At 58.9% G+C, this 25433-nt stretch overlaps 1 protein-coding gene across 1 annotated transcript in view; it reads right to left on the bottom strand.

The window, feature by feature from the left end:
- Positions 1 to 25433, bottom strand: part of SLC6A3 (solute carrier family 6 member 3) — a 36072-nt gene that overhangs the window by 3102 nt on the left and 7537 nt on the right. Inside the window, exons 4-14 of the mRNA XM_055308479.1 lie at positions 24369 to 24594; positions 16180 to 16318; positions 15322 to 15456; positions 11463 to 11566; positions 10127 to 10251; positions 7360 to 7472; positions 6258 to 6386; positions 5371 to 5470; positions 2588 to 2688; positions 1428 to 1595; positions 236 to 307 (exon numbers count right to left, since the gene is read on the bottom strand). Coding sequence (XP_055164454.1) covers positions 236 to 307; positions 1428 to 1595; positions 2588 to 2688; positions 5371 to 5470; positions 6258 to 6386; positions 7360 to 7472; positions 10127 to 10251; positions 11463 to 11566; positions 15322 to 15456; positions 16180 to 16318; positions 24369 to 24594 — 1412 coding nt within the window. The remainder of the gene's footprint in view (positions 1 to 235; positions 308 to 1427; positions 1596 to 2587; positions 2689 to 5370; positions 5471 to 6257; positions 6387 to 7359; positions 7473 to 10126; positions 10252 to 11462; positions 11567 to 15321; positions 15457 to 16179; positions 16319 to 24368; positions 24595 to 25433) is intronic.

Genomic DNA, 25433 nt, shown 5'->3' with positions numbered 1-25433 from the left:
TTTCTCCAGAGGTTTCTCATTCTGCCCACTGCCCGCCCCCCGTCGGTACAGGGGTCCTCAGAGGGCATGCTGGCATGCCTCAGCATTTGCTCAGGGAATGAAGGCAGCCTCGTGGCTTGCAGAGCAGAGCACAGAGGGGGCCGAAAGGGCCATTGCCTGGCCGGGGCCAGGGGCAGGCACAGGACTTCTGCATTCTCACTGTTCTCACCAAGGGAGGCGGGGAAGTGGCACTCACCCTGAACTGGCGTACCTCCCCGCTGTCCACCAGCTCGCGCTCCTGCTCGGGTGTGATGGCATAGGCCAGTTTCTGGAAGACAGGAGAAGCCGTGGGTGCCGGCACGCATTCAGGGAGGTGCTTGGGCCCCTCCTGACATCCCATCAGATGCTGGGGCTGACAGCTGGGCCTCCCAGGCTCTGGAGCAGAGTCCAGCCCACGTGAAAGGACACGTTTCTGTGTCTGCGTGTGTGGGCTCTGAGTAAGGGTGGACAGCGTGCACCCCCTGAGTCCTGAGGCCAGCAGACCCTACCATGAGGGCCAAAGTGCACCTGTGTCAGCTATTGAGGTGTTGTGTGGTTTGTGTTCAGTCTGACCCTTGGAGCTGCAGGCTCTGTCTCCCCCATCTCCCAGAGGGGCCTAAGCTGGGCCCTGCAGGCAGTGAGGGGTCTGCGGGAGGGTGAGGGTCCCCACTGTGCGATGCCAGCCTCGGTCCTTCCCTCCCAAGAGGCCCTGGGACCCTGGCTGCCCTAGGCCTAACCCCACAGCTGAGGACCACTGTGTGCCAGGGGGAGCCAAGTGGCCCCAGGAGGGCTCCTTGGGCCAGGCCGGGTGTGGCAGCAGGACCAGGCTGCCCACTGTTCCCAGGAATCGCTGTGGTATGCAGGCACACGGCGCGTTGGAGAACTCCCAGGGGTGGCTCTGAGCGAGCCTGAGCAGCGTTCCTCTGGGCAGGCCTGGGTCCTTTGTTTCTTCTGGGAATCCCAGTGCCAGGAGGTGATGGGGAGCCCCCCCCATGACCAGTTCCCCCACCCTGTTCCTTACAGGTGGCAGGAGCCTGATGGAGGGGCTGCAGGGCAAGCCCCGCCACACAAAGGTCCCGCACACGGCTCCACCACCCGTTTAGCCGCCTAATGGCTTGCTGGCCCCGCTTATACCTCAGCCCCCCACCGCTGCCTTCCCACCGTCACCCTGCTCTGTCAAGCATGAACACACGTGCATGTGTGAGGACACGCACGCAGGCAGACACACAGCCGTCTCTCCCCACATTTGCCCTGGCCAGTGCTCCAGCGTGGCCGCCACTGCGCAGCCCTCTCTGGAGGTCAGAAACAAAGGGGCAGCGACAGGCCTGGGGGTTAGACACCCACCCCGGATCTTGCTGGGGTCTCACGGCTGGGCCAGGGCAGGGTGAGGGGCCCGTGTGAGCACGCACCTCCCTCAGGGAGCCGGGCAGGCTGCAGAACTTGTAGGCTGCATAGATGGGCACCATGGACATGGATGACGTGGCGATGGCCCAGCCCAGCGCGTTGGCCCACTCTGGGAAGATGTAGGCCCCGTAGTGAGGGGGCCTGAAGGTCACGATGCTCACCACAACCACAAACTGAAATGGAGGGCAGAGGTGAGCGGCTCTGGGTGAGGCTGGGGGTTTCCCCCGGAGGGTCTCCCAGCCGCAGCCACACAGTGCTGGGGCCCGGGCTCCCCACACGGGGGGTGCGCAGGACCTCACAGCTGGTCTTTGTAAGCCTCACATTACCGTGTCTGGGAGGCCCCAACACATGGAGGAGGGCAGGGTGCCCGCTGTCCAGCAAGCGCACCTGACTGCCTCAGCACCCTGAGCACAGCGGGGAACATGCTGGAAGCAGGCCTCAGGTGCCCGGTGGGCGGTCGGCAGCTTCCGCTGGGTGCAGCTCAGCCCGGGCAGGAACTGCTGATCACGTCAGAACCAGGCCCCTGCTCCTCTCCCTCTGTGCCTGCCTCTGCCTCTGTCTCTCTCCGTCTCTCTCTGTCTCCCTGTGTCTCCGTCTCTCACTAGCCTTGCGTTGGCCCAGGATGGCGTATGCCTCAACTCTGCAGGTCCAGACACGCCAGGGCCGGGGTGACACCCGTAGGGTGTGTGCTCAGACCTGGACACCCCTGTGGGGCCCAGGGCCACGAGCAGACCAGCCAGGCTGCATGGGGCTTGTGAGCCCTCGGTCTCCACTGGCCGCGGAGCTTGGGAACTGGGGTGCCATCCTGATGAGGGAGGCCCCCGACCCCACCCCAGTGATAAAAGCCGGGGCCACCAGACTGTGTGGTGGTGGGAGAGGCCAAGGGCAGGGCTGCTATGGAATCTGAGTCACTCCTGCCCTGGGGTTTGGTCCCTGTGTCCCCTCCCCCCTGGAGTCAGGTTCTAGGACCTTCCTCGAGGTGCCAGGGCTCCAGCCTCCTTCCCCTGCAGATGCTGACACGGGAGCCGCCACCCCCCACATGACCGTGCCCTGGAGCCTGGGTCCAGAGGGTGGGGGCTGCCTTCAGGAGACCACAGAGGATTTTTAGGGATCGCAGGAGCCCCCTCCCCAGCCTTAGCAGTGTGGGCGGCCGCAGGGCCCATACCAGGAGGAAGCAGGGGCTGACGAACTTCCAGCACACCCTCCAGTAGAGGCTGGGCCGCTGCCCGGTCATCTGCTTGATGTCATCGCTGAACTGCCTCACGCCTGAGGTGCAAGGAGTGGAGAGGCCGGTCGGAATGGCACCCCGAGCCTCGGCCTCTGCCACTCCTGACCTCCCAGCAGCCTCGGCCCCGGGTCCCCCCACATCCTGCAGGGGCGCCCCCACTCCTGACCTCCCAGCAGCCTTGGCCCTGGGTCCCCCACGTCCTGCGGGGGCACCCCCACTCCTGACCTCCCAGGAGCCTCGGCCCTGGGTCCCCCATGTCCTGAGGGGGCATCCCCACTCCTGGTCTCCTGGCAGCCTTGGCCCTGGGTCCCCCACCTCTTGCAGGGGCGCCCCCACTCCTAACCTCCCGGCAGCCTCAGCCTTGGGTCCCCGTGCACATTCACTGTGGTGCCCACAAGTGACGTTTGCTCCTCAACCATCATGGTCAGCGAGGGTCACGTGTTGGGCACCGGCTGTTCCCCTTGCCCTCCCCCTGGCCTTTTCCTCCCTCAGGGCTTCCTCCCTGTCCTAGGCTCTCCCGCCCACCTCGGCCAGAACTACATTTTCCTTTAAAAAAATTGTGGTGGTGGGCAGCCCGGGTGGCTCAGCAGTTTAGCGCTGCCTTCAGCCCAGGGCGATCCTGGAGTCCCGGGATCGAGTCCTGCATCGGGCTCCCTGCATGGAGCCTGCTGCTCCCTCTGCCCGTGTCTCTGCCTCCCTCTCTCTCTCATGAATAAATACATAAAATCTTAAAAAAAATTGTGGTAAAATACCCATAACATAAATTTTACCACTTTAACCCTGTTTAAGCGTTGAGTTTGACATCACTGGGCAGCACCAGTGGTAAAAATAAGTTTGAGTTGAGTTTGACATCACTGGGCAGCACCAGTGGTAAAAATTGTGGTAAAATACCCATAACATAAATTTTACCACTTTAACCCTGTTTAAGCGTTGAATTTGCATCACTGGGCAGCACCACCACCACCTACGGCAGGGGCCACACCTTCCCATCTCCCCAGACTGCGGCTCTGCCCCCAACCCCTGGCCACTGTCACTCTCTGTCCCCATGGACTCAAGCAGGGGCCTCACACAGGGGGATCCTATGGGATCTGTCCTTTGTCTCTCAGCATGAATGTCCGCAAGGTTCACCCGCGCACTGCAGCAGGTGTCACACGTCCTTCCTCTCAGGGCTGACAACATTCTAGTACATATTTACAATCTTTTTAAAGGAAAGCTATTTCTAGAAGCTGACAGAATGGACACTTTCCCTAGGGGATCTCAACAGTGACTTCTCCATCCTGAGTGTGGCCTGGTCTCTGCTCGTTCGACTCAGCTGGTCTGCTGAGCCTTGGGCGAATCTTGGGGCATCAGGTTAGGGACGTGGCGGGAAGACCCCTCTGCACACGCCAACCCTGTCACCAGGACCCCGGACGCGGAGATGGTGCAGGGACAGTGGGATGGAGAAGGCTGAGCCTGAGGCTGGCCCCACGGCCCCTCTGGACTCGGCCCCACAAGCAGCCAGGGCACCCATGGTCCCCCCACTGGCACTAGGCTATTGGCTTGCAGACCGACAGGGACCTTGGGCATGGAGAGCCTGGCACGCTCTGATGCGCCTTATGAGAGACGCAGGGTGCGTGTCCCTTAGATGAGGGCAAGCGAATTGCGTTTGGGGAAGTGACGGGGACATGGTCTCCTGAGGCCCTGGGAAGCATGCGGTGGCCGGCATGGAGCCTGCGACCAAGGGACACATTTGGGGCATTCCTCTCTTTCCCTGCAGGGTCTCATTTGGGGCTGGGGGACAGAGCTCCATTTTGAATGATAAAGTGTTGATTCTAAGCGCCAACGTAATCGTGGAGGTTGATAGTCCCCTTCTCTGTTGAACAGAAATGATGACAGAGAGCCGCTCCGGGAACACGGACCACTTCTTGGGTGCAGCCTCTCCCAGCCCACGGGCTCCATCGGGCCACGCTGTCCCCCGCTCTGCGGCAGGGGCCATGCCCCTGTGTGACACTGGGCCCGGGCAGACCTCTGGCTCGCTCCCGCCTCTGGGAAGCCCCCCGTAGGGCCGCCAGCACCACAGCCCCCTTTACGGAGCAGCTGAGGGGTGGCTTGCCCAGGCCAGTGCACTGGGAAAGGACAGGGCCTCTCCTGCTTGGGTGTCCGTCATGGTCATGACGCCCCAGGACACAGCCCAGCGGCCCACAGCCAGGGCGGCGCTCCCGGCCTCAGGGGCTCATAGAGCCAACAGCAGCCAGCAGCTGACCGGGCCCCCCCACCTCAGGGCAGCGTGTGTCTGCCCATGGTCCCCGACAGGGACAGGCTGGTGTCCCTGTGACTCAGCTTCCCCTCGGGTGATGGCGGAGACCTCACCTCCACCCGGGGTTAGCGCCCCCAAGTCCCTGCAAGCCTTTCTCTCTGTGACCAACTAGGATGTCTGCCCAGGGCAGTCAGGGGGCCACACAGAACACCTGTGACCCCAGCAAGGATGCTGGGGGGCCATCCAGGCCACCTTCCTGGCAGGTCCAGCTGAGCACCTGGGGGCCAAGCACCTGTCCTCCCTCATGCTGTTGGTTTAAGCATCCTGGGGCTAACGTGCTTGTTCCCATGGTGGCTTTGTCAGGAAGGACGCAGCCCAGGGACGAAGTGCAAGGCCACCAGCCCGGCCGCTCACCGTGCGGGCACCGCGGCCGGGTCCTCCACCTGCTGAGGCTCTCCGGCCGCGGACAGCACTCCGTCCTTACCGTAGAACCAGGCCACCCCAATGGCCTCGATGAGCACCCCAAAGAGGATGGATGTGCCAGCCGCAAAGTGGTCCAGCAGCGTGAAGACGTAGATGCCGCCCTGGAGGAAGAGAGCCCGCTGAGCGTGGGGTGCCCACTGTGGCCTCCACGCCCACAGAAGCCCGCAGGGCACTTTCCCAAAACACTCGGGGCCTGGGGCCACCTTCCTCCTGTGGAGTCCCACGGAGTCACTGAAATCCAAGCCACACGGCTTCTCAGGCTTCTCAGGGACGGGCCTTCTGGGCAGGAATGGGAAGCCTCGCCTCACCCCTCCTCTCCTTACAGCTGCCCACCTCACTCACCTCTCCTCTCCTCAACTCATCTCACTCTACTCTCCTCACTTCACCTCAATCTCCTCTCCTCTCCTCTCCTCTCCTCTCCTCTCCTCTCCTCTCCTCACTCCCCTCTTCTCCCCTCCCCTCCTCTGCTCATCTCAATTCTCCCAGGTGCAGTCAGACATGAAAGCTAGCAAATGCCAAACCTGGGAGTGGCCCCGCAGGAGGGGAACTGACCCGGCCCCCGCCCCACAGATCCGACAGGCGGGAGCTGAGCCCTGAGCACTTCCAGAGGGGCCGTCCAGGAGCACAGAAACCTGAGCCCGGCTTGCACGCACCACAGCTTCTGCGTGACCATGGCTGCAGCACCTGCGAGCACGACTGGGCCTTGCGAGCACACGGTCCCTTGACCGCGGCCCCCGCACCTCCCCATGCAGCGCCACCAGTCATGCTTACATGTGGGCACATGGCTCTCAGGCTCGTGGCTATGGGCCTGGCCCGCCGCCACCAAGCACGCTGCCCAACACCAAACACTAGCGAGACCTTGCAGGCAAAGTGAGCAGGGGTACGTACGTTGGTGACACAGAAGAGCGAGAGGAGGAAGGTGGCCAGGACGATGAAGAGGGTGAAGAGCTCCCGGTGCCTGTGCAGCAGCTGGAACTCGTCGATGAGCCCAGTGATCACCGACTCCATCCCACCCATCTGCAGCCAACAGACAGGGGTGCTGTGGGGCAGGCGCCTCTTACGTGACTTCAACCCGCCTACCCCTGGGGTGTGGACACGAGTGGGGGCCGCCAGCTCCGGGGTGCAGTCGTCATGATGGGGTGTCATCCAAACACCCGGGCCTCCTTGGAGACCCTCCCTGCCCTGCTCTGTCGAAACCACCTCCCCCGGGACATGCTGTTCACGAGATTCATGCCTGGATGTGCGGGCCAGGGCCGCAGTCACCCGGAGGGCGCTGGCCACACTGGCTGGGAGGTGACGGCGTGTGACCCACAGCCACAGCATGAGGGATTCGTGGTTCTCTGCACTTTCCAGGAAGCTCCAGGGGACAGGGTGGCCACCATGCATGGGGACCCTGAGGTCTGGACAGGGTGGCCACCATGCATGGGGGCCCTGAGGTCTAAGCTGCTGGTCCTGAGAAGACAGTGGGGACACAGGAGCCTGGGGAAGGTCAGCAGGCCCATCGGCCTCCCCAGCACACACGTGTGCACGCACTCACCCACATGCCCACATGCACACGCACAGTGCCACACACAAGATATTCTGCAGGCCAGGTGTGGGCTGCAGCTGGAGCTTTTGATGGCTTGGCCTGTAGCTGTGTCCATCCCTCCTGGGGGCGACGGGGTCAAGGAAGGGACCGCCCTGGCTCTGGGTGGCCCTTGGCCCATTCCCTGCACCGCCCTCCTGCTGCTGGCCTGTGTGCGCCAGGGTCTCTGGTGACTCGGGCGGAGGGCAAAGTGAGAGAAGGGTGACTTGGCCCCACACTCCACCCACGCAGGGTCTCATGCAGCCATGGGACCCCTCCTCCCACCACATGGGGCTCACTGCAGGCACGGGAAGTCTGGGGACCCTGCAGGGGCCTCGGGGCTTGCGCGCCCTAGGAGGGCAGTGAGGGAGCCCGCCTGTGGTGGGCAGGGCCCCTCCCGGTGCGCGGGGCACTGAGGTCACTCACGGCGCTGTCGATCCCCAGGGTGAGCAGCATAATGAAGAAAATCACGGCCCAGGCCGAGGACAGTGGGAGCGTGGCCAGCGCCTCGGGGTAGATGATGAAGATCAGCCCGGGCCCTGGAAGCAGACCCTCCTGTCGCCACAGAATTGCAGCCTCCTGCCTCCCTGCCCACGCAGGCCGACACGGTGGGCAGGTGACAAGACCCCATCACCTTCTTCCCCGTCACCCCCAAAGAGGCCTCTCTCCTGGGAACTCAGTGGCCACCCGGCCCAGGACTCCAGGAAGGGGAACCCTGAAATCCGCAGAGACCCGCCCCTTACTCTTCCAGGTCCCCCCGGGCTGCAGGGGCTGTGAGGGGACATGGGGCTGGAAGCCACCTAGGCAAGGTGGGAGGGACTCCTGCAGCCTGTCCTCTGGCCCCAACGACCTCGGTTAGGCCTCCTGCTCAGCTTTCCTGTGCACGTCACAGACACACGCACACATGCTCACACACCCACATATGCATGCTCGAGTGCATCATGCTCACAGTGCATCACGCTCACACATGCTCATATGCACACGCACACATTCATGCTCGAGTACATCACACTCATCACAGGGCATGCACACTCACATACATGCTCATGCACACATGCTTGTGCACACTCACACTTGCATGCTCACACACGCTCACATGCACGCATGCTCATGCACACACACACACTCTCATCCTGTGGTGTATTGAGGAACATGTGAATATTTTCCCGTGCCGATGAATTACCCTGTGTACGATCTTTGAAAACCACGTAAGGAACATGGAAATACTACAGCTCAGCCAATGCTTGAAAGGGGCAGGTTTGTCACATAGGAGCTCCCCGGGGATCATTCCCTTTTGGGACATCCCAGGGGTGGGGCTGCTGTATGCGGGACACACATGCTGGGGGAAAGTCCTACTCCCTCACCACTGTGGGGGCTGCGGGCTTGGACAGGCGGGGAGGCACGGTGGGAATGGTGCAGGACTCAAGCAGACTCGCTGCAGTTTGCTCTTGATGATCCCAAAGTCAAAGTCTTCCCACAGGAAACTAATTATTTTCATGGTCACTTATAAAAAAGCTGGGCCTGCTGAACCACGGCCTCCCGAGCCTTCCACAGACGCAGCTTCCCAAGTCTCTCAGTCCTCAGGGGGCTGTGGCAGGGAGGTCATAGCCAGGGTGCCCCAGGGTCCTCTCGGGGCCCGTGCTCTGGGCTCTCTGCAATTCCTGCCCCATGCAAGGGGTTCAGCCCCCATCAGGAGTGAGGGGCGGCCCATGTGAGGTGCTCCAAAGCCTAAATGACACGAGACATGGGCCCAGGAGGAGGTGGGTCAGCTTGGTTGGACATGACGTCAGTACCTTTGCCTTTCAGTTCCGTACCTGAGTTAACATTTCACCCTGTTTTCTTGAGAATTAGAGCTATAAATGACATTTACTTTGCTAGTCACGGAAATGCATAGAACACACCCTCTCTACTTCCAGGGGTTAATAGAGGTTTTTGTAAGCTATTGCTATTTATCATAAAAAAAGGGCAAAAGCATGGGAAATGCATAAATGCAGCAGTGAGTAAATTTCACTGTTCTGTATTTATTTGCCTTATGCTCCTGTTCTGCCTTTATTGGATTTTTTCCTGGACTTCGGAAGCACACCTGCCCAGCCCCTGCTTTCCCCACCTGTCCTGGGGGCTGGACCTCTGCTTCCTGTCAAGGTGGGGTCCCAGGGCTCAATGCCACAAGAATCGGATGAGATGGCAGCTCAGGGTTGCGGGCACAGTTGGGGTGGCCTCTGTTCCCCTCCCTGAATGCCTATCCCTGCCCCATTCAAGAGTCAAAAGACTTAGGAGGAGGTATGTTAGTGACACCCAATCCGGCTTTCCTGGGCCTGAGGGGCAGTCTCAGGAGAAGTGAATGGGGGAGTCTGGCCTGCAGGGGAAGAGTCCTCCTTACTCAGCCCAGAACAATCTGACAGTAGTTGAGGGGTTGTAGAGGTCTCAGGAGACCCTGGTGTCCTGGGGGGACCCCAAGGCCATGGCTTCCCACCCAGTCACTAGGACAGAGCACCCCTGTAAATGGCCAGGGGCCTGAAGCCACCCAAAGGGCCCCTTCTGCCCTCACCCCTGCACCTGCTGGGGCCCAGCCTGCTCCTGGGTCACGGGTGCCTGCTCCCACCACCTGCGTCCTGGTGTGCAGACACCCGGTGTTCACTGCTGCCTGGGCAAGTGGGTTGGGAACAAGGATCTCCATGGTCCCTGTGTGCCCAAGACTTCGTGATTTCTCTCGTTAGTACCCAAATCCTACCTCGATATGTCTGATCACCACGTTTTGGAGGAAGAAGCTTTGGGACTGACGAACTGCTCATGTCCCAAACCCCTGAGCTTCTCCTCAGCCTTGCTCTCCCGCCCTGCCGTCCGTGTCACTGAGAACAGCTCAGGGCTCCCACCCCCGGGCTGCATGGCCCCCACCCCAGTGTGATAGAAGACAAGGCATGCGCAGGGACAGGGACCAGACCTAGGTCCTGCAGCCCTGGGGCCTCTGCTGGTGGCCAGTGGCACAGGAGTTAAGTGTGCTGGGCGTGTTGCTGCCACGAGGACTGTCCTTCCATGGGTTCTCTGCCCTGGAACACCTGCAACCTTGGTGACCTGGATTCAGGGCCTGAGCATCTCCCTCCCACCATTTGGGGTAAACCACTAGAGGAGTGGGCGGCCAGGGCTGTGGAGCGGGTGGAGCTGTGGGGATGCTGCCTGCCCTAGGGGGACTCACCGTCCTTGGCCACGTCCCCAATGGGCACACTGTGCTTCTGTGCCATGTACCCCAGGAAGGAGAAGACCACAAAGCCGGAGGAGAAGCTTGTCAGGGAGTTGACGGAGGTGGTGATGACCGCGTCTCTGGGGAACAAGACACACGTCCCAGCCATGCCTGGAGCGGTGGCAATTTCTTGCCTTTGTTGTAAGGCACCGTGTCTGGGGGCAGGCGGGTTTTGGAGGATGCGTTCCCAGAAGGCCACCGCCAGCCCCTCTGGTGGGCTGGTGCCCAGGGTGGCAGGTCCCTCAGCTGAGTGGCTCTGGGAGTGTCCACAGTGACCGACCATGCACGTGTGTCTGGGAACCGGGAGGCTTCTGGCCCTCACAGCTCAGTGTGAAGGTGGGACAGTACCCACCCGCAATGTTGGGGCTCTGGGGGGGGGCGGCAAACGGAAGCCTGCGGGGTCGCACCTGTGTTGGCGGGGCCTCTAGGTGCCTCTGGAGGAGCTGCATGAAATGTAGTTCTGAGGGGTGGATCTGCTGGGGACCCAATGCCCTGCTTCTGTTTGTTCCCAGTACAGGGGAGTCAGAACTCCTGCTCTGGGGAAGCTAGGCATTCAGAGGGCCGTGGGAAAGGGGAGTGGGGGAGCAGGGGTCAGGTCAGCCCATCCGGGTGCCAGTGTGGGAGGGCGTTTGCAGAGCACCCAGAGCTGGGGCCCCGGGGGCAGCAGGGGCAGAGGGGGCAGGGGCTGTACACCCTCAGGTACGGCCACTTTGCTGTGCACACTGTCCTTGTATTTTTACTGCATTTTCTGTCTTCATGATGTGAAGAAAGGAAACAGAAACCCAGAAGGGTCAGGGAAAGCAGGTCCCAGGTGAATTTGATAGATTTTGGGTCTAGCATGGAGCTGCAGGTCACTGAGGTCCTTTCCAGGCTGGTGGCAGCAGCGCATCCCCCCTCAGGGCTGTAGGCACACAGTGCTGCCACTTTGCTGCCGCGCTGGAGCCAGGTCCCCTGAGCAGCTCTGCACCAGGTCCTGGCCTCCGGCTTCCTCGGTGTAGGGGGAAGGTGGGGGAGGCCAGGCCCTGGGCACGGGGGTGAGGAGCCAGTTGGAACCTGGCAGGGGATGGAGGAGGGGCAGAGGCCAGGTCTCCAAGGGGACTCTGGGGGGTACCAAACACCTTCACGTGTTCCAGTACTTTCCCTAAAGCAAGAACCAACATGGCCTGTAGCTTCTCTGGCCCCGAGGCCCTGCGAGCACAGCGTATTCCCCTACCTGGTGTCTGGGAACACGTTATTTTCAGAAGTCAGTGATTGAGCAGCCCCGTGATGGGGACAGGCACACGGGACTTACCTGTAGCAGTTGTTGGTGAATTTATTGTAGCTGGAGAAGGCAATTAGCACCCCAAACCCAACGCCCAGCGAGAAGCACACCTGGGTGGCAGCATCTATCCACACCTGCGTGGAGCCAGAGAAGAGAGGTGGTTGTGGGATGTACACTGAGCCCAGGAGAGCTGGCGGCCCAGGGCCATGGAGGGCTCCACGGAACCAGTCATCAACATCATCATCAACGAGCCAGTGGCATCGACAATGTGATCAGTGGCAAAGGCTGTCTCGGGGGATAAACCCACCGTGTCACCGACCTGAGAGCTTGCCACTCGGAAGAGCTGCTTTATTTGGAATTTCCCTTGGAATGTCCGTACCGCTCTCCACACAGCCAGACATGTAGTTAATGTATTAAGATGCTGTGACGTGGACACCATGGTCAGACATGCCCACTGATGTTTGCTTTACGTCTTGCCCGTGGCATTTAAAGCCAGGGGCACAGGGTGCACACACCGCCACCCACCCAGGTGGACAGGCCCGTGGAGCCTGGACATGGAGTGTGCTCACCTGACGCAGCACAGGTGGCGCTGGGTGGCACACACAAGGGCCAAGCGAAAGCCTGTGGCTGGTAATTGGACCAATAAGGTATCTGAAAGTCCAACACAACTGTTCATGTCAGGGCGGCGTGGAGACCACGTGGGGATGTGGGCACCACATTGCCCTCCACGGACTTGGGTGCGGGCAGGTGAAAGGCAGCTGACCCCACTCTGGGGGAGTCACCCAGGAGGCCCTCGTCTGCTATCTGAGGGGTGTGGGGGCTGTCCCTGAGTGTCCAGGCGGCCCCTAATGTGGGCCTGTGGGTGAGGACAGTGATATAGGCAGTGATATAGAGCTCAGCTGGGAACACAGGGTGGCCCCCAAGGGAGCTGGACAGGATAAGCAGAGAAGGCTGGAGCCTCAGCCACCCGCTCATGCTCCAGGACCTGCTCCAGGACGCGCTCTAGGACCCACAGGGCCTCTGTTGGTGGGGCAGCAGGCCCAGAGCCTGGGGATCACCCTGGTGTTAGCGGTGGTGTGTGCAGGCTGCTGCCAGGGCGTGGCATGAGGCCTGGAGTAGCTGAGAGGCCCGTGGGCCAAGGGGCCCCACTCTGCTGTCTCCTGTCCCCTAGTGCTGGTCATCAGTTAGTGTGCTTGGCCAGGCCGCTGCAGGCAGGAGCCCTTGCCACAGGGAGAGTTCTCGCCTCCTGCTCAGTCCATCCTGGAGAGTGAGGCAGCGGCTCAGGGGTGGGCCAGGAACCCAGGTGGGCTAACGTGGAACTGCCTGCCTTTCCTTCACCACCTGACCTCTCCTCTCCTGCTGGAACGGGGGCTCCCCCAGGATGGGACTCTGTCTGCCCCGGCCTGCAGCTGGCCACCCCGCTGAGCCACCCCAAGAGCTGCAGATGAAAGAACAAGGGTCTGGATGCCATCTAAGGATGCTGATCCCTAAGGAGGAGCCCTTTGTGCAGAGGGGGATCCGGAAATGGATCTCCGGGATGCAGGGCCAGCTTTGTGTCTGAGCCGTGCTGGGTTCAGAGTATCAGGGGCACAGCAAGGGATGATCCCCCTTTTTCGGTCTGCTTGCTGAGCAGGCCCCTGTGTAGAACCTCTGATCCTGACCTGCCCTGGACCCATGAGGATTCTGGCCAGGCCTCCTGCCAGGTAGCTCTGGATTAAGCCCCAGGGGATGGGTCAGGGTCAAGCCTGGGCTAGTGCTAGGGAGCCTGTGACTTGATCAGGGCCAGGTCCTGGGGGGATCTGGGGGACCGGCTCCGATTGCCAAGCCCCAGAGGAGGCCCAGGGTCATTTGATCTCTGAGTGTGGCCACCAAGAGCTTGGGGGGGGGGGCAGGAGTATGGACAGCACTTGAGCCAGGAGGAGCCCTGGGCGGACATCCCAGGATGATCACCAAGCCAGGGAGGCTCTGTCCCTGCCCTATCCAGAGGAGGCCTGGAGGAGCTGATGCAAAGGTCAGCCAGGACCCCACAGCAGAACCAGGAATGGCTTCACCCTCTGGACTGGGGACCACATGGACCTGTGCCTTCAGGACCTCAGGTACACCAGAGCTCGGGGGTTATAGGCCTACTCTGTCCTGGTCTATGTCCCCTCTTAGTCCTGAGTGGACAGGGTAGTTGGAGAGGCCAGAACACACTGATTTGTCCAAGATATTCATCATCTATCTGTCACCCATTGACTATGTGTCCATCAATCACCTACCTATCTATCCATCATCTATCCATCCACCCACCCATCCATCCATCTATGCATCCATCCATCCACTTATCATCTATCTCTATGTACCTATCATCTTCCACCTTCTATCATCTAATTTCTGACAACCTCTCGTTTCTGTCATTTATTCTCTGCTTCACACATGAGCATCTTTCTACACACACCAGCACATGTCTGGCTTCCTCCTGTGCACTACCTGGTTTTCCTGCCCAACGCACTAGCTTCCTTCTGTTGTCCTCATGTTATTTTCTTCTATTTCTTCATCGTGGCTTCCTGGCCTCAGACACCCACAGCATCTGCTCCTGGAAGCACACCCGTGGCTCCCTATTGGCTTTCCACCACGTGGACACTCTCTGTCTTCCCTCACTTGTGCAGAGCATGCGTCTGCTGCTCTCATGGCCTTACTGCCTGTGCTTGTGTGGGCTCCCCAGCAATCTGCCCCGCGCCATGCTCCCTGCCCTCTCTGGCCGGTGCCTCCCGCTGCTGCTGCAGCTTCACACCCTCGCTCTGCTGCTCCTCCACTCCCTGGGGGCTTCCTGGGGGCTAGGAGGCACACCTGCCTCCCCTCCTACCTGTTCCTTCCATTCCCACCTCAGGGCTGTGCCTTTCTGCATCCCTGGTGAACACCACACCTGACTCTCACTACTAATACCTAGCAGCATTGGGCAGCAATCCTCCAAACAGCCCCCTGTCCCCAGCTTCACGCGCCCACACCCCAGCTATCATCCTTCCCGCTATGCCTCTTGGCTCTGCCACAGTGAGTCCCCTGGGTGGCCACTGGGGTCCCCACCATCTGCCAAAATCTAGTGCACATGAATTCTCAATGATCTCCTGAGAATGCTCCCTTTTCCTTCATCCTCACTACCTGGCCAATGGCCACTCCCATTTCTGGGCTCATTTCCCTAAAACGCTGCTGCCCCTTCTCTCTCCCTCTCTTGGGAGGCCTGTCTGTCCTATGGTCTCGCCAAGCTCCCTCTCTTCAGAATGATTGCTCTCTTTTGAAGAAATGTGCAGCCCAGCTGCAGACTTCGTTTCAGTGTGATGTGATTTAGATCTGTCCCTTGTGCCGTGGGCACTGTGTTTTCCCAACAAGGTTCGGCTCCCTGAGGAGTGGGCCTTGGTTCATGCAACCATGATGAACACGGAGCCAGAGCCCAGGGCTGCATTCCAAGTGAGTGGCCACACTTCCTGGCACAGACTGAGCAGCCCATTGGTGCTTATCTGAGGAACCTGAGAGCATTCCTTCAGGAAGTGGGATGGGCCGGGGGGGAAGATGCCAACTGGAAGCAGCCTTCTATTCTATTTCTGAAGAGGTTGAGCCCGTGGTCTGCTCCCCTGACTTTCTTATTTGGTCCACTCAGCTGCCTGCTGTGTGCACATATCTGCCTGGTCAATCAGGGGGTGCATGCTGCTGGGTGTGGTCAGGTGTGCCGCTGGCCTTGCAGAGCCCTGCATGCAGCAGAGCAACCCAAACCTGCCGGGTTTACAGGGTAAGGTAAGAAATTCCAGCCCAGCTGCTGCCTTTGGGGTCCCCAGTCCCAGAACACAGGAGGCCCACAGCACGCAGCCTGCCAGAGCAGGTGGGCAGCAGGGCCGCGAGTGAAGGGCATACTCACAGAAGACTCGCAGAGCCGATGGAAGTCTACGCTCAGGTATGCTCTGATGCCATCGACGGCCCCAGGGAGAGTGATTCCTCGCAGAAGCAGGGCAAAGAGGACCACGTACGGCATGGTGGCTGTGATCCACACAACCTGGGAGAGGATGGCATCACCAGGCATCACCACTGGCGGGGTGGCCACGGGGTCACCCTGGTCGGTGGCTGTGGCTGGGAAGCCCGTAATCCCAAACATTCATGGGATGCCAGCTCAGCCAAGGCTCCCTGCAGTGGGCGGTTAACGCCCTCTACCGTGACTTTCCCAGGGATTAAAATGGACAGACAACTTGGCAAAGAAGGGATGTTCTGCAGTGGGCAGGGGTGGCTGAGTTTCTGATGCATGAGATGCAGTGAATTTGCACTGGTTGTGCAGAGGCACACCTAGGGGGTGTGTAAAAGGTGGATTCTGGGCTGGGAGGTGGGGGGCGGGAACCTATCCTTCCTGAGAGGCTCTGGGGTGGTGGCACTTCACTACACACACAGCATGTGACAGGCACGTTTTGGTCAAATTGCTTTGGGCGCCCAGATAATAACTGAGTATTTTCATAAGGAAAAAATAATTTATGTTGTGCTTGTGTTCATGCTGGAAATACCCTGCTATGAGTGTCCTCCCCTTGGCACTATTTGTTAACCACAGCACCCCCGTCTGCTCCCCGACATGCTGCAGCCCCCCGTCTCCTCCCCGACACCCCCCGCAGCCCCCGTCCGCTCCCCTACCCACTGCAGGCCTCCGTCCACTCCCCTACCCACCGCAGTGCCTGTCTGCTCCCCAAGCATGACCATGTGTCCACTCTCCAGCTGGCAGTGGCTGCAGCCTCACCTTCCCAGAAGTCTTCACTCCCTTCCACAAGCTAAAGTAGAGCAGGATGATGACCAGCACCAGGCAGGAGGTGAGCTGCCACCGGGGGGGACCTAAGTCATCGATGCCGCGGCTCTCATGGAGGTGCAGCACGCCGCGCCTGGAGAGGGCGGGAGAGGTGCGTCCTTCAGCGGTGCTGCCCCCCTCCCCCCAGAACTGCAACCAGAAAGAGACCCTCCGTCCCCCACCTCGGCCTGGCCGAAAGCACCTGGCCTGGTGGGACCAGAGAGCCCCGGTGAGAAGGGTCAGGCCCCGCAGCCTAGCTAAGACGCAGGGCAGCCCGGCCCTGACCTCTGTCCCTTGGCACCTCTGATTTCTGGAGCCGGGGAGAGGAACAGGCACTTTGGAAACCAGGGGGAAGGCACTAGTGACATGGTGCCCCCAAGGGGTGGGCCGGGGCCCTCTGCAGGGGTGAGGCTGAGCAGACTCAGAGCACTAGGACAGGACAGGCAGATGGCTGCGCTGTTCTCCGAGGGGAGCGGCCCACGGCATTTGCTCACACGGCTCCAGAGCCTCGAAGAGGATCCGCAGGTAACAGACACAGGAAGACTCTGCTCTGTGCTCCTGCCAGACCCAGTCTTGTGGAGGGAATCCGTGAGAAGGGCGGAACACGACGCCGTGAAGAGAGGACAGGACTTATGGCCCCTGGAGCTCTCCCTGGGCACCACATTCCCTAGATCCCCTGACCTCCTGTGGAGTCCCGGGCACCTCCCTGCACGGTACCCCCTAGATCCACTGACCTCCTGCAGGGTCTCGGGCACCTCCCTGCACCTTACCCCCTAGATCCTCTGACCTCCTGCGGGGTCCCCGGTGCCTCCCTGCATGGTACCCCCTAGATCCCCTGACCTCCTACAGGAAAGGTGGCAGCACCATCATGTTTGCTGTACACCTGCTGCCTCACCTTCATGGTTGGGATTTGGAATCACAGCTGACGCCATGTTATGCTGCTGCTTCACGAGGTGGAGGGGCCCATTGTGAAAGGAGCCATCACTGCCCAGATCTGCTGAGGTCCCAAGAAAATAATCCTGACACCCACAGTAGAAAGCTGCAGACACTGGGGCTTCCCACCAGCTCCAGGCATCACAGGACCATGTTGGAGGGATTCAGGTTGTCAGACCCCAGAATCACAGTCTCGTGGCAGGGGAGGTGGTGATGGGCACCACCAGAGCCCAGTTCAGCACTCCCAGCTCGCTCAGCACCGTCCAAACTCACATCAACTTCTCTCCTTTCTGGAGCACGGGCCACCCCCTAAAGTGATGGGAGCCCCCCCACCACACTCAACACACACACGTGGTCTGCTGCACCCACAGTGTGAGGTATGGGAGATGGAACCCCTGTGGCAGGAGAGGAGGAGGCCACTTCTGGGACAGTGCTCAAGTGGCTGTGCCCTGCCTGCCCTCCCTGGGCTTGTCCACCCCTGGACCTGTCCTCCCATGGTGTGTTCTCACTGGACCTGTCCTCCCTGGGGCCGGTCTTCCCTCAGGCCTGTCCTCCCCATGGCCTGTCCTCCCATGGCCTGTTCTCACTGGATCTGTTCTCCCTGGGGCCGGTCCTCCCCCAGGCCTGTCTTCTCTGGGCCTGTCCTCCCCAGGCCTGTTCCCTCATAGCATGTTCTCACTGGGTCTGTCCTCCCTGGGCCTGTCCACCCTGGGGCCTGTCCTCCCTAGGGCTTGAGCTTCCTGGGCCTGTCCTCCCTTGCACCTCCTCTGGAAGTAAAATTTCCCAGCGCCTCCCAGCCTGGCTCTGTGTTGGCTGCCCCTCACCCCCCCATGTCCTAGTCCCTAAGTCTTAAACCCAGAACTTCTGTGCACTAACAGGATATGTGGGGTGACGCGTGAGTGCGACCGCACAGCCAGAGGCCCAGTCACACCTTGGCCTCCTTGCAAGTCCTCCTACATGTGCAGGGCTGCACACCTCGGCCTGCTGGCTGATGCCCCTGTAACCACTTACTCCCTTGCCCGGAAGGAGCCCCGGGGCCCACAGGCCTGTGGAGCCTCCCACACGGAGGGGGCGGCTTAGAAGAGAGCACATGGCTCCTCCACACCACACACTGTTTCCACTTGTAAATCGCTTGTGGAATTAGCACATCGGTATTGGTTCAATTCCCTTCCCCGAGATTAAAAACTCTTCTTGTTCTGAAGTCATTTGAAATCCCTCAGACAATTAGGGGACCGGACCTGCAGGGTGCCATGGGCCTGGGGCCAGGAGCCAGCAGCACAGGCAGCCTCAGGGTCAGGGCGGGAAGGACACGGCCCAGGGGCGGGTGAACGGCCTGGGGGGCCGGATGAAGGGCGCCTGGGTAGGCCATGTGGGGCTGACATGCAGGAAGGTCTGGAGCCGGAAGCAGCCAGGAGGACCAGGCCATGAAGGACTGCACGGCCAGCAGCTGCGGAGAAGGTACAACGTGTCCACGTTCAGCTGGATTCCTTCCTCAGGTTGAATTTGTGGTGGGTCACGGATGTGGACACCAGCAGAGCACTGAGGTGTGCCAGGCACGCACAGGCTCCACGAACCCTGCCTCCCCCACCCCCACGGCAGCCCCTTACCGGGTCCCCTGATGTGGGACCCAGACAGCCCCACTAAACCCATCCTCTGTCTGGGGCTCTGGTGTCTAGAGAAAGGAGCTGAGGGGCCTGCGCGCTGGCCCAGAGCGAACAACGTCACAGCCAGAGGGGACAAAGGACCCCACACGGCTGTTTCCAGACAGGATGGAGGCGACGCGGGCCTGACCCTCCTGAGAGAAGGGAAGGGGTGAGATGTACCCGTCAATGCCCCAGCACCCTGCCCGGTGGCACCCCCGAGGGCAGGCTCAAGCAAACGTACCGTGGGGGTGCTCAGGCCAGCTGGGGTATGGGGAAGGACCTGCCCAGGTGCCCACTGACATGCAGGGCAGCCCCTAGGGGTTAGTGGCTGAGAGGTGCCCAGAGCTCAGCTGGGGCTGGGGTCACTGGGCTCCTGCTGGCCAGAGCAGGGGACGTGCAGGCCACATGGGGAGCTCGGAGGGTCTGGAAGAGGGGTGAACTGTTCCTGAAGCAAAGACCCCCCAGGATCACATCAACACAGCTTAATAACGCGCTTCAACTCCCCACCAGGACAAAGGTCACATTCCTTAAAGGAAGACAACAAAATCTAATACGCATGAATGTGAAACTCATGAAGCCTTGCGTGTAATAAGAAAATTACTAGACACAACAAGAAACCGTGGCGTACAACCAGGAGAGATCCTGCCAATGGCTCCCTCCCACGCCATACAAACATTAACTCAACGTGGGTCAAGGACTTAACCATAAGAGCCAAAGTTATAGATTCTCGGAAGAAATAGTAGGGGTTGAGCCTTGTGACCCTGGGTTTGGCAATGGGTTTTCTGATATGACAAGCCACACAGGTAAACTGACTTCATCAAAATAAAAAACCTTTCGTGCATCAAAGAACACAACAACAGAGTAAACGGGTAACTCACAGAATGAGAGAAAACATTCGCAAATCATGTATCAGGTACGAGATTACTATCCAGAATATATAAAGATTTAAAACTCCACAAGAAAAAAAATCCAAACAACTCAATTTAAAGACGGTCAAAGTGGAGGTAGATCAAACTAGGAAGTTTCTCACGGTGAAGGAAGCCACCCACAAAATGAAAAGTCAACCTGCTGGTGGGACGAAATATTTGCAAATCATATATTTTACAAGAGGTTATTAATACCCAAAATGTATACAGAACACATACAACTGAAGAGCAAAACACAAACCATATGTTAAAAAAAAAAAGGTAGGTCTGAACAGACATGTCTCCAAAGAAGACACACAGATGCCAACAGACACGGGCAGATGTTCACCATCACCCATTGAAACCATGCTGAATGGTGGTCAGGACGGCTGTTATTAATAAGTCAAGAAATATCAGGTGCTGGCAACAAGGCAGAGACAAGAGCCCTCATGTATTGCTGGGGGGAATGCAAGCTGGTGCAGCCTCCATGGGAGGCTGTGGGAGTTCCTTAAAAAATCAAAAAATAGAGCTATGCTATGACCCACCAATCTCACTTCTAGGTATTTATTTGAAGAGAATGAAAACACTAACGCAAAAATACATCTGCACCTCTATGTTCATCACAGCATTGTTTACAATAGCCAAGACATCAAAGCAACCCAAGTGTCCACTGATGGATGAACCAAATATGGGCCCTGCATATGGTGGGATATTTCAGCCTTACGAGGAAGGAGACTGACCCTTCTCCAGAGCGGTTGGACCTTGAGGATGTCGTGCAGAGTGAGATGAGCCATGCTGGATGGTTCCTCTTATATACGATCCTCAGAGTTGTCAAAGTCACAGAGATGGGAGTAGGACAGTGAGCGCCAGGGGCTGGGGGAGGCAGAGAGGGAGTCAGTGTTTCGTGGGGACACAGTTTCAGTTTGAGAGGATAGGAAAGTCCTGGAGATGGAGGATGGTGATGGCTGCACAGCGCGGCACATATGCTTAATGCCACTGAACACAGACTTAAAAATGGTCGAAATGATGTATTTTATGTATAGTTTACCACCATTTAAAGAAATCCCCCTAAAAGGAGGCAAAATATGTTTCAAGAAAGCTAAAGCAGAGAAAACTCATTGCCAGCAAGTCTACGCTGTAAGACATGTTAAAGGAAATTCTCCAGATGGAAGGAAATGAAGCCAAAATGGAAATCTGGATCCACAGAAGGATAGGAGGGCACCAGAAACAGCAAATATGCAGGTAAATACAGAAGTTAGTTTTTCCATTTCACATTTATTTAAAATGTAATTGCCTGTTTCAAGCAAGGATGGGAACAACATACCGTGGAGTTTATAACACACGGGAGAAGCAAAACCCAGGACAACAGGGGACAGGAGGGGAGATGGGAGTGTGTGGCTGACAGGCTCCTAAGCCATGTGCGAAGTCTACAATGTCATCTGATGGTAGACGACGAGGAATTAATGATGGAAACCCTATAAATATCCACAAAAATGAAAACAGAGCTTATTAGCCAATAGCATAGCTAAAATGGAAGCCTGAAGATCAGTCAGCTCAAAAGACGGGATTAGTAGAGGGAGCAAGAAAGAGACAAGACCATGGAAAAGATCAAGAAGAAAGACTTAAGCCCAACCACAGGGATAATCATTGAACAGAAACCCCAATGACAAGATGCAGATTGTTACACTGAATAAAAAAGCGAGGACCAGATCTATGCTGCCTACAAGAAACATACTCTCAATGTGACACGTAAGGGTCATAGATACCAGGATGGAAAAGGTACCAATGCAAAGACTGCCCACCGCAAGGTGAGGCTGGTCACCGTGCTGCTGGACGCAGCTACTTCAGGATGGGGAATGCGACCAAGAGGGACATTTGGTCCTGGGAAGCGGTCCATTCAAAGACCCAATAGTTGTAAACGCACACACACTTTATAACATGGCCCCCCAGATGTGCAAGCGAGGCCAACACGGACAGAGTCATGATGACAAAGAGGCAGACGCACAGTCATGGCTGAGATTCTCCGCAGCTGGGAGGACAGTGGACAGTAAGGATGTGAAGGACAGCAAGGCACACTGGAGCTCCCAGAGCCCGCAGACACGGATGCAACTCCTTTCCCGGTGCGAGCACAACACACCTGCCGTGCCCACCAGGACAAGCTGAATACCGGATGTAGGGGCCTCAGGATGTTCTGAAATAATGAAGCTTTGTAAGTATAGTACGTCACTAAATCAGAAGTAAATCAGCAGTAGAAGCCTATCTAGCAGACCTCCAAATATTTCAGAACTAAATGGGAACCTCCCCCACCCCGAATCTCCATGAGCCAAAGAAGAAATCACAAGGCCAACCAGGGAGCACACTGAACTGAACAAAAGTGAAAACACAGGTGTGGAGCCGCATGGAAGCAGCTAAAGCTTTCTCTCAGAGGCAAATGCATAGCTTTCTAGTTGATAGTGGAAAGCAGGTGATGGTGGTGGTGGTGTCCGTGGGCCGTGGGACATGTGACACAGCCTGTGTGGGGGTTTCCAAGCCCACGGGCGCTGCCCCAGCTCAGCTCCATGTCCAGAAGTGAGTTCTCGGCACCGTGTCTCAGCCCTGGGAGCGACAGCCACGAGCCTCTGGTCCCTGCTCTGAGCCCGCAGTGTCTCCTCTGGCACACCCCCCAGGGACCCAATGTGGGAGTCTGGGTGGGGGCCTGGGTTGACAAGGACAGCGCTCCTAGGGCAAGCACCCAAGCCTCCAAGCTCCCTGGTAAGACCTAACGGAAGTTACAGCCACATCATGTTCCCCTCTGCTGTCTCAGGTGCAGCCATGCGCCTGGTGGAGTTCTTCCCACCGTGAATCCTTCTGTGGCCCCACGCACGAGACAGGTGGTCCCCCCCCCCGTGTCACCTGGAACCTTCCAACCTCTCTGCTGGCTTTCCACATTGTACAGAAAATCCACCTTGGAACTGTAAGAGCCACCCCAGCTTGAAATCTGAGTACTCATGTGGTCGGCGTGCTGACAGACCCAACCCAAGGCAGCACTGAGCACCTCTGAGCACCCCTCCGTGCAGGGCCCTGACCTTGGCCCCCAGGTGCTCATCCCCCAGCACATCTGCATCCCCTCCCAGCACATCTGCATCCCTGCTGTCTGCTGCAGAGCATCCCCACAGACCCCTTCCTTCTGCTCATGGCCAAGCTGGGCTTGGGGCCACAGGGGTGAGTGCCCATGCAGCCTGGGCACGACCTGTCACTGAGACACTTAAATTCAGGAAATGCAGTGGGGGAACAGCTCAGCAGCAAGCGGTGTGGGTGATTATCACCCCTGAGAACAGCAAGTTCGACTTCTCTTTATCTAGACGATTCTCGCTTGATCTCATCACATTAGGATTCGCATCCACATGCTTGGAGCCCCCCCTGCATCTCCATCTCCCACCCACGTGTCCGGCTGCGGAGCACGAGCCCTGTCCTTCCTTCCCCATCCTCCTCCTCACCATGCTCACTCTCTTCTAGTCCCACACCAACAGCATCCTCCTAAAGACAAGCACGTCCCATGGTGTATGACTGTTTCCGCGCCCCAGCCACACTCCTCCTGACCATGACTCAAGAAAACCACGCATCATCCTGGCTGTGCCCCCAGACATTCCAAACCTGCCCCTCAATGCCACTTCCCCCCATGGAGATATGGTGCCCACACGGGGCACAGAACCCAGACCAAAGCATTTCAGGTTTTGGGTCTGAGACATAGTGTGACTATGGGTCTCAGCCCCTAGGAGCACCTGCCCCACACCTACCACCCTCCTAGCAGCACCTAGCTCGCGACCACAGGACGGGTCTCCAGGGCCCCAGGACTTGGACAGTCCCCTCCTCCCAGGAAAGCCCGCCTTTCCTGAGTTCTTGGGGAATCCTAGGGGAGGCAGTGGGCATCTCTGTCCACCTGCCCGAGTCCTGGCTCTTCCCAGGAGGACAGGTCTGATGACTCAATGGGTGGCTCTTCTAGGTGGAGTCAGGCCATGTAGATGAGGGCAAAGGGGGCAGGAGCTGGGCCCAGAAGACCCAGAGAAGAACTGATTCGGGGATGTGGTGGATGCCAGGTGGTGCAGGTGCAGGGGAGGGGAGGGTACTGGGCAGCCCCCTAGATGTGGGGACTCAGGAGTGACTTGGGCAAGAACTAACGTTGTGTTTGTAGGAGGAAGAGAACATCTCAGGAGAAGCAACAGTGGATGCACCTGGCACACCTGGCCTGCTTAGGAGGCCAGAGGGGCGTCGATTCTGCATGCAGGGAAGGGTGGGGGGACGGAGAAGGCAGAGCCAGGTCCGCTCTGGGGGTGGCCCTGCAGCCCCCGCCCAGGGCCCACACATCCTTCTGCAGGCTGCCCTTGGCCATGTCGTGCTCTCCGTGGGACAGCGCGGCCGTGGGCCTGCTCTGCCTCCCACCCAGGACTCACTCCACAGGAGCGTCGCTGAGCCACTAGACGCGGGATTCAGAGACGCATCCTACGGGGAACCCAGAGGAATGGCACGCGGGTACCAGACAAGGGTCCTCCCTGCCCCACCCCCCGGCGCAGGGTAGCATGGGCAGGGTAGCCGACCCCCGGGGCTGCCGCAGGGCACTGGACACTGAGTCCTTCCTTCCCCAAGGCCGACACAGCCCGTGATGTGCCACCACACCCCCACTTACTCAAAGTACTCGGTGGCGGGTGTGGTCCTGAAGGTGTCGTTGGGACTGGAGCTGGAGTTGCTAGAGTGGGCGTCTGAGCAGTTGGGGCTGTTCCATGTGTTGTTGCAGTGGACCCACGGCAGCTCCACGGTGAAGGAGGAGAAGAAGTAGTGCAGCGCCCAGGCGATGATGACGTTGTAGAAGAAGCCGACGTACAGCGAGATGAGGATGACCGTGAAGCCCACGCCTAGGGCGGGAGAGCACAGAGCGCTGCCGTCTGCAAGGCACCCGCCCTCCTTCCCTTACGTCGACTGGCTGACCACTGACATGGGACACCTGGCCACGATGCTGCACACCCAGAGCCAACTAGTGAAGGCTCAGGTGGCAAAATTCATGCCATGATCACTGGTGGCTGCACCCAACCCCCCAAGCATCCAGGGCCGTGTGCCCTCAGAGACATGCATGGTCACCTAGGGCCACCCTGGTAGAACCAGGTCACCCACACACATACGGGGTGACCGAGGCCTATCTGTGGCTATCCACTACCACTTGTGGCCACTCAGCAACAACCTCAAGGGCCACCAGGCCATTGTGCCACTAGGCACAACTATCAGAATCATCTACTAGCACCCGTCACAGCTCAGGGCCATCTAGGGATACCCAGAGATATGCAGCATCACCCTCAGTCATCCGGGGTCACTCAGGGACATCCAGAGACACCAATGGTGCTTAGAAGCTAGGGTCCTCCATGGCCACCCACAGCTACCCAGAGCCGTTCAGAGCCATTTATGGCCACTCAGTGCTGCTCGTACCCCCTCAAGACTACCCAGGGTAAACAGAGTCGTCTGGGTCATTCACAGCTTCCTAGAGCCACTTGAAGTCACACAGGGCCACGTAGGACCATTCAGCATCAGTCAAGGCTCTGCATGACTGTTCAGGGTCCCCCAGGACCATCCCTGACCATTCAAGGTCAGCTAGAACCATGCATGACCGTCCAGGGCCATCTGGGGCCATCTCTGACTGTCCAGGGTCACCTGGGGCCACACATGACAGTCCAGAGTTACCCGGGACCATCCCTGACCATCC

The sequence above is a fragment of the Nyctereutes procyonoides genome, unplaced genomic scaffold, assembly GCF_905146905.1.
Source record: "Nyctereutes procyonoides isolate TBG_1078 unplaced genomic scaffold, NYPRO_anot_genome, whole genome shotgun sequence".
In the NCBI taxonomy this organism is placed as follows: Eukaryota; Metazoa; Chordata; class Mammalia; order Carnivora; family Canidae; genus Nyctereutes; species Nyctereutes procyonoides.
This window is presented reverse-complemented; position numbering and strand designations above follow the sequence as displayed.